The 13,644-nt window shown below is 41.6% G+C and overlaps 1 protein-coding gene across 3 annotated transcripts in view; it reads right to left on the bottom strand.

The window, feature by feature from the left end:
• Positions 1-3,085: 3,085 nt before the first annotated feature.
• Positions 3,086-13,644, bottom strand: part of Rsrc1 (arginine and serine rich coiled-coil 1) — a 368,715-nt gene continuing 358,156 nt past the window's right edge. For all 3 annotated transcript variants that reach the window (XM_078043500.1, XM_078043497.1, XM_078043498.1), the window contains exons 8-10: positions 11,091-11,197; positions 3,981-4,130; positions 3,086-3,424 (exon numbers count right to left, since the gene is read on the bottom strand). In XM_078043500.1, the coding sequence (XP_077899626.1) occupies positions 3,332-3,424; positions 3,981-4,130; positions 11,091-11,197 (350 nt within the window). In that variant the 3' untranslated portion in view covers positions 3,086-3,331. The remainder of the gene's footprint in view (positions 3,425-3,980; positions 4,131-11,090; positions 11,198-13,644) is intronic.

Raw genomic sequence — 13,644 nt, forward strand, 5'->3', positions numbered from 1 at the left:
GCAGCTCCGTGGAGGAGCCAATCAGCTAGATGTTGCTGGGGCAGCTGTGAGCCAATCATCAGCTGGCAGTCTGAAGGGCAGGGAAACAGCCCAATGAACATCACCGCAGAGGAGCCAATCAGCTAGATGTTGCTGGGGCAGTCTGAAGCTTGCTGGCAGCTGGAAGTTTGCTGGGGCCCCTTTGGCTGTGGCTCTCAACACCTTTTTACCTCCATTTTTGCTCTGCTGCAAAGACTTAGATGTTTTCTGATGAAGAGGACCCACTCTTCCACTTTCCCATCAAGAGTTCCACACAGAAAGGCCTGTAGGACAGCAGGCAAAAGTTGTTGAAACTATCCAAGGCTTGTGTCAACTGAAAATGGCCAGGAACCCTGTAGGCTCCTCTGGAATGCCAGGAATTTTTAGGTAGGGAAAAGAAGAAAAAGCCAACAGAAGCCAAGTATCCTGGATCAACTCATTTGGAGTGCAGAGTAGAACTTTCAACTAGGAGTGTCAGGGAGCACAAAGGGGTCACACAGCTGAGCCAGGCCAGGCAGATGCGATTCTTCCTTAGAGGCTCTGGAATCCCTTCGGCTACCGTGGCTGCCCTGCAGTGTCATGCACCACTGTGATGCTGGCAGCCACACCAGGTCTTGCTTTGTCTAGCCAGTTCTCCACTGGACTCTGCCATGAGAACGCTGTCCCTGGCTTACATCCTCCTGGAGTAGCCTCAGCAAGAGGCAAGGAGGCACCTGAGTTCTGGGGCTACAGCCTTCTCACCCGTTCAGTCTTAGTTCCGTTATCTCTCTCCTATGAAGCCTGCTTTAATTTTCTAAGTTTTCTCCCTTCACAACTAGCCCTCTCCTCTGCCACTGAATACTCTCCCCCATTATTTTTGTGTCTGGGCTTCATAGCTAAGCTTCTGGAAGGTGGGCTCCCCACTGGATTCACCTGTGAGTCCCCTGAGGATCACATACTCACCCAGCAGACACTAGGCACTCAGAAACCGCACTATCGGACAATCTGATGGTGAAGGCTGTGATTTCTAAAATGGGTAGGTGGTGGGTCCCTACTGGTCCCTAATGTGGAAGAGCAGGGCTGCTCATGGCCTGGGAAGGTAGGGTGGGAGGGCAGGCATGGCTGGGGACAAGGCTGGGATGGGGGCTGTGACTGCAGCAGGTCAAGAGTCCGCATACTGAGCATGCTGGATGGAGTGTAGCTCTTCATGTCATCACCAAGCAACTCGCAAGTCTTTGTTCCACATTTCATTAAGATGCCAAACCGTTTCCTTAGCACAAACAGCAAATTCTCTATGAAGGACTTTCTTTAATGTCATTTTACTGAGAAACCAAAGCAGGCAGGTCAGCAACTTGTGCCCTCATTTCACATGCTGAGCCATGAGCCAGGTGGGCAAGGGACCTAGCCCTGTCCTTTTTTCTTCAGGTGTTGGCCTCTTTGGATCTAGGGAGCACCAGAAATGGTTTCTTTTATAACTTTATTTTATCCATTTTTTTTTATGTGGTGCTGAGGATCGAACCCGGTGTCTCACATGTGCTAGGTGAGTGCTTTACCACTGAGCCACAAGCCCAGCCTAGAAATGGTTTCTTCCTCCATCTTCCTGAGAGCACACTTGGTGGCCATAAGAAAGAAGACAGTTGCATTATCAGCACCTGTCATTTCAATAGGAAATCAGTGTTTCAAAGAACACTTTTGGTCTCCTGTAAGTGCAAACTGCTGTCATTACTCAAGCAGCTTGACTGGGATTGTTGTGTTTCACAGCTCATTACACTGGTGCAGGAGGAGGCCAGGAAGCATCACCTCGCTGACTTTGGCTGGCTGGCAGCCGTCTGTGAAGTCTCTCACTGAACTTCGCTTGTGTGGTCACACTGTGGTTTTATATAGAAATGCAGGTGAATGAAGTAAATAAGATATCAAATGACAGAAGGATTTGAGTTCCTGCAGGGACCAAGTTTAGTTCATTTAAAATTTAAAAAAAATTGAATTTCTATTCTTCATGAAAAACTTAGCTTTAAAATATAAATCTATTGCAGATTAAGCTACTGTATCTGGGGTTCTTGTCACAGGAACAACACTGGTATTTTCACTATTTTATAGATGAGGAACATCTGGCATACTGAGAAAAGCATCTATCCCAGTTGTTGGAGACTCACTAGGGAACCAAGAGATGGTCCATATTCTTGCCCAGACAACCAAATTATACTTGCCAAGACTTTTACAATTTACAAATTGTGCAAAGAATGAAATACAAAATACCTCAGAAACTATAACTTCTTTAGGAACTAAACATTTTTGTGTCTGTATTAAAACCCACACACACCTGGCATCACATCAGACACTTTTTCATTTTCAATAGATGACAATTTTAGTAGTTCTAGAAGTACTAAAAAGATGGTATCAAAATGTTCCGCACATTGGATACCCTCCCCCAAGTAATCTCTATGCTTGCCCAGTACAGATGCTAGTCATCACAGAGACCGAATGAGAGTGGGACTAGAATTCTGAGCCCAGTGGGGAAGGAAGACCACTCTGCAAGACCAGACCAGAAGTGCTTCCTCTGGTACTGGCACCTGGGACTGCGATCTACTTTGCAGAGTCAGAGCCTCGCCCAGGCAGCACTCAGCCTTTCTCCTCCACGGGGAACAGCAGTGGTCAGGGAGGACCGGAGTGGGAGCTTTTGCTTAGTTTTCTCAGAAACGCATTCCCTGCAGAGGCCCATAGCCAAGTGGTTAGGTCCACATAAGCAAAGGGCTTCTGTAAGGCTGAGCTGGGGTCTGCTCTAGGGTAAAAAGGGGTACCAATAGAAGCTGATATCTAGCCCAAAACCATCACTTCATTTAATTGTCAAGAAACTCTTAAAAATAAACATGTTATTCCTTTAAGTTTAACATGCTTATTTTGCTCAGACTGTTTAGGGTGTATTTTGTTGTGTCTAAAAATTTTCAGTAGGGGATAAGAAGAGATTCACAGATGGAATCTCAAATTTACAGCATATAATTTGATTCTTATATACACATAATCAATCAATATTGGGTCATTACACACACAACATTTTCACACTGCATTAACAAACACTACTGAGCATGAGTTATTTTAATACTGATGTTTTATGATTAGTTTTATTAACAGTACAACATTTTCATGCATTATGCATTATGAAATTTCACAATATTTGATTCAGTTGAAATCAACAAATATTCAAACCCACATGAGAAAGAATGAAATGAAATTACCTTTTCATATAAACAGTTAAGTTCTAAGAGTAAAAGTTAATATTGGGATTTAAAAACATAAATTTCCAATGCTACTGTCAATTCAATCATAGGTGTACTGCTCAGGCCACAGGACTGCCCATTAGTCGTTCCTGTCGGAGAGCAATTAATCTCTTGAACCACTTTTCCTCAGCTTCTGCTTTCTCTATAAATAACTGAAATAGAAAAGGGAAAGGAAAGTGTTACTGCCAACCAATTACTTTGACCACACATGAACCTTTGTGGAAGACCTCTCTCAGCACAGGTCTGAATACTGTTTAGCCCCAGAACTACTTCATTAAAGTCCATCTGTTGGGAATGAATAACGTTCAGAAGGTCTTGAGAGGACTAATGCTAGCTAACAAGTTGTACCTCCAGTGTGAGTTCCTCTGTCACAGAGATAGCCACACACCACACCTGTGGGTCGCTCACAGCCAAAGGAGGGACTGCGGCTCAGCCATTACTTCAGCCTCTTTATTAAAATGCTCTTCTTTTCACCTGTTTCTTAAGCACAACTTACTTCCAGAAGTCGGGCCACATGAGCTGGCCATGCCAGATTCAAATCCGTACCACACACCCCAGGGCTGGAGACTAGCTGCCTACGCTTAGCAAAGACGACTCAGGAACCCATGTCCTCCAATGGCTATCTTGGTGAAGAATAAAAGGACACCAGTCTGGACTGACTTCACCTAACTAGACTTCAATGGACACCCCCAGGCTCTAGGGTCTTACATTTGGATGAGCCAGAGAGTTGTCGTCTTGGTACTTGATAGCAGTGGGGATGGCAGGGTCTACTTCCCGTTCAGCACTGGGTGGGTCAGCAACTACTGATGCTGGGCCTGCCGTTGAAGTCGCATGTGTCACTTCACTAGGCTCCACCACCTGGAAGACGCAGCACATGTTGATTTAGACAAGAGCTTTAACAATATTTCCAATGGTGAGTAACTGCTGTCTCCTTTAAGATGCTATTCATGCCCAAAAGGTCCTACATTACTGAATGAGAAGCAATTATTCCTTAAAATAAATACAAAAATGTGGAAGAAATGCTTACTATTTCTTATGATCAGCATATTTAAAAAAAACTGGTGCTTATCAGCCTATGCTACTGAAATATCTGTCTATGTATCTATCTATCCTGTGTCTAAATTCTAATAAATAAGCAGGCAACAAAGTGCCAGTATTACTTGACCTTCTTAGCCATAAATATGCAAAACCAAAGGTTCTCTCTAAAACACAAATTTAACCTATTCAGATATGATTCCATATCACAAAATTCACCCATCTAAAGTGCATAATGTGATGGCTTTTGCCATATCCATACTATTATCACAAACAACTTGACAGAATTTTCACCATACCCTTCCGCCTGACATGTTAACAACCATCCCCCTTCTTCCACCTTCTCATTCCTCTGTAGCCAAATAATCTACCTTCTCTATTGATCTGTATTCTGGATATTCCATCTTCCATTGTATGGATCTATCAGATTTTATTTATTCATTCATATCTTGATAGACTCATAGCCTATCTTTTAAGGTTACTTAAGATGTTTAAAATATAAAAAGGTTTTGAAGAAAAGTACATCATATCTTGGTAAGAAATAAAGCCATAATCGGGCTGGGGATGTGGCTCAAGCGGTAGCGCGCTCGCCTGGCATGCGTGCGGCCTGGGTTCGATCCTCAGCACCACATACCAACAAAGATGTTGTGTCCGCCGAGAACTAAAAAATAAATATTGAAAAATTCTCTCTATCTCTCTCTCCTCTCTCACTCTCTCTTTTAAAAAAAAAAAGCCATAATCTATTACACCATCTTGCAAACTAAAGACAATTCTTTCCACACTGACTGATTGTTCACCAAGTGCCATAAACTATGCCATGTGCAGCGGACACAAATATTAGTGAATCAGCGTTCCTGCCTTGAGGGAATCAGCCATGTGGTGCTTAGTCAGTAAGCTCCAACTCTGTCCTCCCTGGAAAGGCGGTGACCAGGGAGGTGACTGGTCAGCATCAGGTAGCAAGAATAATATTCAATCAGAATTGCCTATTGTTTCCAATTTCCATTTTCTTCTGGCTTTTTGTTTTTGGTACTGGGGATTGAACCTTAAAATATTTTACCAGTGAGCCTTTTTTTTTTTTTTTAATCTTGAGATAGAGTTTTGCTAAGTTGTTTAGGGGCTTGCCAAAGGGCCCAGTTTGTCCTTGAATGTGCAATCCTCCTGCCTCAGCCTCCCAAGTCCCTGGGATTACAGGCATGTGCTACTACACCCAACTTTTTTTGACTTACCTACTTTTAATCATTCACTTTTCTGAATGAAGCATAAAGTAGATGTCACTGGGAAACATGTCCAGCGAATGGACTGTGTATGAAGTAGCTAATCCTTTCTCAGATATTATTTACCTTAGGATTGGAGACATGTCTACTTATCTGCACTGGGGAGCACTGCCAACTGGGAAGTACTGGGCACACAGAGAGAACAAGATAGATATGCCCCTGGCCTGACTGCAGGTCACATGCTGTTGTGGAGCTGGCAGATTACAAACATATACACCAGCATAAAGACATATTCCAGAGTGCAGTGCTTCCTGTCAGGGTATCATCAAGGGGTTGGCACTGAGAATGGGGACCAAGGAGGGCTTCTACTTTAGACTGGGGGGCAGGGGATGCCATTTCTTAGGAGGCACAGTTCAAGACCTGAGAATGAGATGGAACCAGGCATGGGAGGAGGGAGTGCTTCAGCCAGAGGAAATAGTGAGTGCCCTGTGAGAAGGAGACAGAAAGGAGTCTTGAGGGCAGTACACAGTGGGAAAAGAGACAGTGAACACTGTAGACAGGATGAGGAATATGCCACCACTCCACAGGCTGTTGCTTCCAGGGCCACATCAGGAAACTGGTTCTAGGCAGAGAGCTGGGCTTTCCTTCTGGTTCCTTCCCTCAGGGTCGCCAGGGTGTGCAGCCTGCCATGTGATGCCCAGGCACTGAGCTTCATGCATCTGCTCAAACTGCTGCTAGTGGTGGGAAGGCACACCTGACAGCAGTTGTTCTGTGGCAGTCAGGGACAGAAGTCAACTCCTGATGCCAAGATCCTCATAAAGTATTTTACTCAATTAAAAACAGGGCATTTACTTTTATGATAGTGGAAGCTGGGCCATGTTCACGGTAGAGATTAACGCTCTAGAAGACAAAAGGACCCTGACGGCAGATCTCTGGGCAGTCATCAAGGTGTCCAGGAACCCTTACTTTTCAAATCCGGAGGACAGATATTTAAGGACATGTTTATTAAATCTGACTTAGTTAAAAGTACACTGAAGAGGTTGGGGATATAGCTCAATCGGTGGAGTGCTTGCCTTGCATGCACAGGCCCTGGGTTCAATCCCTAGCACCACATACACACACAAAAAAAAGTACACTGAAGCTGGGACAGTGGTAGTGCACTCCTGTAATCCCAAGGACTTAGGAGGCTGAAGCAGGAGGGTAGCGAGTTCAAAGCTAGCCTCAGCAATTTATCGAGGCCCTAAGCAACTGAAAGTGACTCTGTCTAAATAAAATTTAAAAAGGAGTTAAGGATGTGGCTCAGTGGTTAAGAACCCCTGCATTCAATCCCTGTTGGGGGGGGGCACAGGGTGGGGGCGGGGGGTGGTTAGAACCAGCCTAGGTGTCCATCAACAGATGAATGGATAAAGAAAAAATGTATATATGCACAATGTAATTTTACACAGCCACAAGAAGAATAAAATTATGTCATTTTCAGGAAAACAGATAAACCTAGAGATCATAATTTTGAACAAAGTAAGTCAATCAGAAAAGTTGTAAGTTTTCTCTCATATGTGAAAGCTAGAAGGAAAAAAAGTGGGGGAGGGAGGAAGGCCATGAAATTAGGAGACCAATAACTCTATCTGTAAGATAGAATTCAGGCTTTGGGGAGGGGAGATACTGGGGAGTAAAATTGGATCAATGAATATGACATGCAGGAATGAATATGCCACAATGAAACCCACCATTCTGCAAAATAAATATGCACCAATAATAAAAAAAATAGAGACAAACTGGGCACAGTAGAGCATGTCTGTAATCACAGTGACTCTGCAGGCTGAGGCAGGAGGATCTAAAGTTGAAAACTAGCCTTAGCAACTTAGTGAGCCCTGAGAAATTTGGACTGTATCTCAAAATAAAAAATAAAAAGGGCTGGGGATGAGACTCAGTATTTAAGTGTCCTGGATTCAATCCCAGTATAAAAAACAACAACAAAAAAGACAACTTCAGAGAAACATGGAAAATATAGATGCCATCTGCACCCCAACACTCACATGATATTACCAGAGAACTGCAGAGAAGGCACAAGGAAAAATATTCAAAGAAATAATAACTGCAACTTTCCAGAATTTATTGAAGAATAATAAATTCAGGTATGTTATAGTGCAAATTTATAATTAATTCTAGGTATGTCAACAAATTCAAATTAGAGTAACCACAAAGAGACCCACCGATATGTTATAGTAAAAATACTGGAAGTTGAAGACAAGAAGAAAATCTTGAGAGCAGCAGGAGGAAAGTGTCACTTATAAGGGATCCCCACAACAGTAAGGCAGACTTCTCAACTGAATTAGTGGGTACCGAAGTAATCAGACAGTGTGTCCAAAGTACCCAGCCAGGAGCGATGACCAAGAGCTCTGTATCTAACATCACTACTATTCAACAGCAGAGGTAGAAAATAAAGGCATTCTCAGAATAAAATTGAGAGCCTTCCAGCAGACCCAACATACAAAAAATATACAGGAATTTCTTTAGGCTGAAAGCAAGTGACCACAGGTGACCATCTGAGTCCACATGAGAGCAAAAACATACAAAGCTATACTATAGGGGACTCTTGCAATGAGCAGATTTTAGGCCCCAGAGCAAGTACGCAGGAGAGGTGACCGTGAAGTGACAGTGTGTCCACTTTCTACCACTGTGTGCACACCTGCGCAGCATCATATATATCTGAAACATTCACAGTGAGGTTCTTTAGAAGTCTTGGTTTGGCAGCTCTTACAGTTTGGAATAAACACCTGCACTCCCAGCTCCAGGTTTCAAACATTTTATTCTTCCAAACACTACGTCCAGGAGTTCATGGCCTTAATGATATCTTGACCCTCATACCACTGGGGATATCTAACCACAAAGCCCAGAGTTGTGCTTGGGGAAGGAAGTGTGGCAATCCAGCAAGGCGGGAGGTCAGCGCTTAGCCGTCTGTGTGGTCTGCGAGCTACGGAGTCTCCATGTAACATGGCTCAGCAATGCTCCCACCGCTGAGCTAATAGCTTCCATGCTGAACAGCCTAGATAAGAGGTGAAGTGCTGCTATTCTAGATGCCAAATCCATGGAGCCCTGCTCTTCAAATGGAGAGACAAAACAGCCTATTGTATGTCAGGTTCATCTCATTCTGTGTTTGCCTGTGGGGTACATCAACAATTATCTCTGAGAAGTACATATAAACATACAAAGTGAAGCTCTCAAAGGCTAGAATCAGAACGTGGACATTATTATTTAACAACATGCAGTTTAAAAATGTGGGGATAATCATGAATAGCCTTTTTATTTAAGTGAAGAAAAAAGTAGAAGAAAATTTTGCCTTGATTATAAAACCTCAAAATGGGTCCCAGGGAACTTCTAGATTTGGGTGACACTGCCACCTGGTGGTTCAGTTTGAAAAATTCGGCTTTACAAGGTTCTTCAAGCTGAAGACAGAAGCCCACAGGGCCTCGGCTCTTGAGCCCCCTCTAGTGCACAGATGGGCTATCTGCCAGAGATAGGACCTGAGGCTTGAGTAACTGACACCAAACAGCAGTTTGGAAACAAGCTGTATCCTGGCTCCTAAAGTTAAGGATACATCAGGAACTATCAGATCCCCTGTCTACTCAGGCCAAAGAAATGCTTTCAGAAAGTTAAACTAGTTAGATAAACATGTCACAGGAGACACAGTGTCTGGAACGCTTTTGGTATCAGCTCCCTAGCTTGATTAGTGGAATTTGCCCAGCTTTAGAATGACTGTGCCAGCTGAGGGGCAGCCAGCACAGAGCAGCCTTCTTCAGAGACATGGACCTCACACCCATGAATGAACTGTCCACAAGAGGAATGAGTGGACCGCAGTCCTCAAAGTTATCTTGCCATGCACTAGGGACAGCCTGACATGTTCCCCATGATCTGCATCCATCCTTGAGGTCCTCACTTCTCTTTGCTAATCATCTCCTGATACACAATTCACCTTCTTGGGCACCTTGAATCCTTGGTAAACACTGCAGACATGAGCATTTCAGCTCTTTTTTAGATGCTACTGTTTGCCTATCACTGGTCTTCTGGTCATTTGGAAGTGTGGGCACTCAGCCAGATGGCTGAGACTCCAGACTGTACCTCCACCAAGGCAAATGCCATTCTGAGGCTTTCTGGTGTGTTCTCCTGTTAACACTACTTCTTACCTTTCAATGCACACTTTCCTGAAGGAGAGGCACTGAATTAAAAATAAGTTTAAAGTGAAATATTATTGGGTCAAATAGGAAAAAGTCATTTAGAAAAAAAGATAGTATATTAAATATAGAGGAGTAAACATTTCCATGAAGAGAAAATGCTAGTTGATTAGAACAGAGTCCAGTATAAACTGAGAAGTCAAGGGAGTTTCAGAAAACAGATAACCAGAAGAGCAAATTTAAAAATAAATTACAGTAATTCTAATAGGACAGATGAAGGTCCTTACAATATGCAAAAGTAAGGTGTTAAGTAAGATGGGTGTCCATTTCACAGTTGCAGGTTTAGGAGCTGCAACAGATAATCACCAGAAGCCAAAGATGATCCACCCCTCGACAGCATGGGGACTGTGGCTCTGCAGCACCTGGCCCTGCGGGGGCACGCATGCCCAACTCACATCTTCTGGAGGGATGACTTCAAGAGTGTGTGAAAATAAAAACTTCCACCTCACCTGTGATGGCAAAAGTGCCCACCAGGTCAGGAAGAGTGAGATGAGAGGGCCTGACAGCCTGCAGATCAGCACAGAAGCGGAGGCACCTTGCACTTTGGGTAGAATTTGAGTTGGCACAATGGTTTTGAAAACATATTAAACAATATAACCCTAAATAAATAACTTCATCTTGAAAAATGTACTTTGAGGGGATAATAATGGATATTTGCAAACATGTATGTCATCTCTCTCTAAACATCACTAGTTAATTTCTAATATCAGAGGAAAAAAATGAATTATTACATTCATCATCAAGGTATTATACAGCTGTTAGTACATTTGCACACAGGCACTATTTTAGAATAGGGGGTAGCCATATCTTCTTTATATTAACATTATTAAATACTATTTGTGTTTTCCAGAATCTTTTTCTAGTAAAGGATTATAAATTTCTAAAACCATCCTTACTAATGAGAGAATGAATATATGGAAAACTCAACAGAAGCAAAATGTAGTTCAAAAATCCTTTAACTGGAGCTGAGTGAAGTACCTCAGGACAAAAAACAGATATGTGCTACTGTTGGGGTAATAGTTTTATGACAAAGTCCTCTCCTAACTTTTTCTGGGAATGTCAATTTTAAAAAAAGATGTATACATTTGAAAAGAAAATTGCTATGTTCATGAAATGCATATGACTGTTTCAGAACCATCTTCTAACATCTTTGTCTTCTTTGGTAAATTTAAAATACACATCGGATCCATTTGTGCTCTCTACTTCTGCATGGGCTAATCTTGCCCTGAATTCAGTGATTTACTCTGGCCCTCCTTAACTTGGCATAAGTAGCACTCACAGCCAAGACTGAGGCCCTCCTGGGCTGGAGTCAGGCCAACTCAATGCTTGTGTGGGCTTACCTTTCTGATTTCCTTACTTGATCTGAATGTCTGCTGGATGAAAGAATCACTTTCGATGGCTTCAATTTCTTTCACTCGTTTTACTTGTTCTCCCAAGGTGGCTTGGTCTAGAAGAAAGGATGTAATATTAGTGTATTTTTGTGTAAGCTTGTCAATACTATACTTAAGCAATGCTCTTTCTTTCTATGAAGTAACTCTATTGGAAATTAATTTAACAAAGAAGGTGGAAGACATTTATAATGAAAACTAGAGAACACTGAAGAAAGAAACTGAAGAAACACAAGATGAAAAGACCTCCCACATTCATGGATGGGCAGAACTACTATTGTCAAAATGGCCAGACTACCAAAAGCAATATACAGATTTCTCATCAAAATACTAATGACATTCTTCCCAGAACTAGAAAAATCAGTTCCAAAATTCATTTGAAATAATAAGAGACCCAGAAAGTCAAAGCAATCCTGATCAAGAAGAGTGATATAGGAGGCATCCCAATACCTGATCTCAAATTATACTACAGAGCTATAATTACAAAAACAGCATGGTATTGGCCACCAAAACAGGCATGAAGACTAGTGGAACAGAAGTCGAAAACACACACAGAGACAGCCACCTGGTACCTGACAAAGGTGCCAAAAATATATGTTAGAGAAAATATAGGCTTTTAAACAAATGATGCTGGGAAACCTGGATATCCATATGTAGAAAAATGAAACTAGATCCCTATCTCTTAACTCACACAAAAGTCAAATGAAAGTCTACCAAAGATTTAGGAATTAGAGAAGAAATTCTGCAACTGCTAGAAGAAAACATGAGCTAAACAATTCAACATAGTGGCACAGGTGTTGATTTCCTTAGCAAGACCCCTTATGCTTAAGAAATAAAAACAAGAATTTAATTGAGTGGGACAGTATCAAATTAAAAGCTTCTGCACAGTAAAGGAAATGATAAATAATTTTGAAGAGAGAGCCTACAGAATGGCAGAAGATTTTTGCAAGCTACTCTTCAGTTAGGGGATCAATGACCAGAATATATAAAACTTAAAGACTTAAAACACACACACACACACACACACACTCTCAAAATACCCGCAATAATAAAATGGGCAAAAGAAGTAAACAGACACTTCTCAAAAGGAGAAACACAAATGACAAATGGCCAACAAATGCATGAAAAAATGTTCAACATTCTTTTTTTTTAAGATGGACACAATATCTTTATTTATTTTATTTATTTTTATGTGGTACTGAGGATCGAACCCAGAGCCTCACGTGTGCAAGGCAAGTGTTCTACCACTGAGCTATAACCCCAGCCCTCAACATTCTTACCAGTTAGGGAAATGTATATCAAAACTACATTGAGATTTCATCTCACTCTAGTCATTTGTGGCAGCCATAATATAAATGCTGACAAGGATGTGGGGGAAGGGACATGCATACATTATTAGTGGGACTGCAGACTAGTATAGCCACTCTGGAAAGTGCATGGAAATTCCTCAAAAAAAAAAATTAGGAATGGAACCACTGTATGACCCAGATATCCCACTCTTTTGTATTTCTCTAAAAGAACTAAAATTAGCATACTATAGTGATATAGGCATATCAATATTTATAGCAGTGCAATTCACAACACCCAAGTTATGTAACCAGCCCAGGTGCCTGTCAGTGGATGAATGGATAAAGAAAATGAGGTATACATACACAATGGAGTTCTATTCGGCCATAAAGTAGGATGAAATTATGGCATTTTTTGGTAAATGAATGGAACTGGAGAACATCATGCTAAGAAAAAAAATAAAAAAACCAAACTGAGAAAATCAAGGGTCAAATGTTCTCTCTTATGTGGAAGCTAGATCAAAATAAAAAAAGAGACAGTGGTGTTGTTGGTGGTGGGTTCATAAAGACAGAAGGAAGATCAGTGGATTAGGAGGAGATGGAGGGTGAAAGGACAGGAAAGAGAAAAAAATGCAGAATGAATTTGACAAAATTATGCTATGTGTGTGTATAAATATACCACTGTGAATTCCATCTTTATGTATGGCTATAAAGCAACAATTAAAAACATACTGATCATTGTAATATTTTGAGCAACTAATAAAAAAATTAAAAGAGAAAAAAACATACTAATGAGTGCAAAGTAGATCAGTAGAATAGAGGAAGAGGAGGAGGGGGACAGAGGAGGGGAGGGACATACATGATTATGTCAAAATGAACCCAACTTTTATGTACAACTATAATGCACCTGTAAGAGCAAACAAATGAACAAGCAAAATAAACAGAAAGAAAAGAAAAAAATTAACTGGATGAAAAGACATTATATTATAGTTAAGCTATAATAAGAACTTTTTCTCTTGAGACTCATGTCACGTTGTTACCCTTAAGTACCTTAGTTGGTATTGCTAACAGATAAGGACTTTGACAACAACCTATCTGTAGTATCATTTTCACACTTGGACATACTATAACACTTCCATGCAAAATGTGAATGACTGTCTAGCAGAGTCTTCACTCAGCTCATGTGAACTGGGGTACAAACATGGAGTGTGCCCCTCACA

The sequence above is a fragment of the Ictidomys tridecemlineatus genome, chromosome 3 (assembly GCF_052094955.1).
Source record: "Ictidomys tridecemlineatus isolate mIctTri1 chromosome 3, mIctTri1.hap1, whole genome shotgun sequence".
Classification (NCBI taxonomy): domain Eukaryota; kingdom Metazoa; phylum Chordata; class Mammalia; order Rodentia; family Sciuridae; genus Ictidomys; species Ictidomys tridecemlineatus.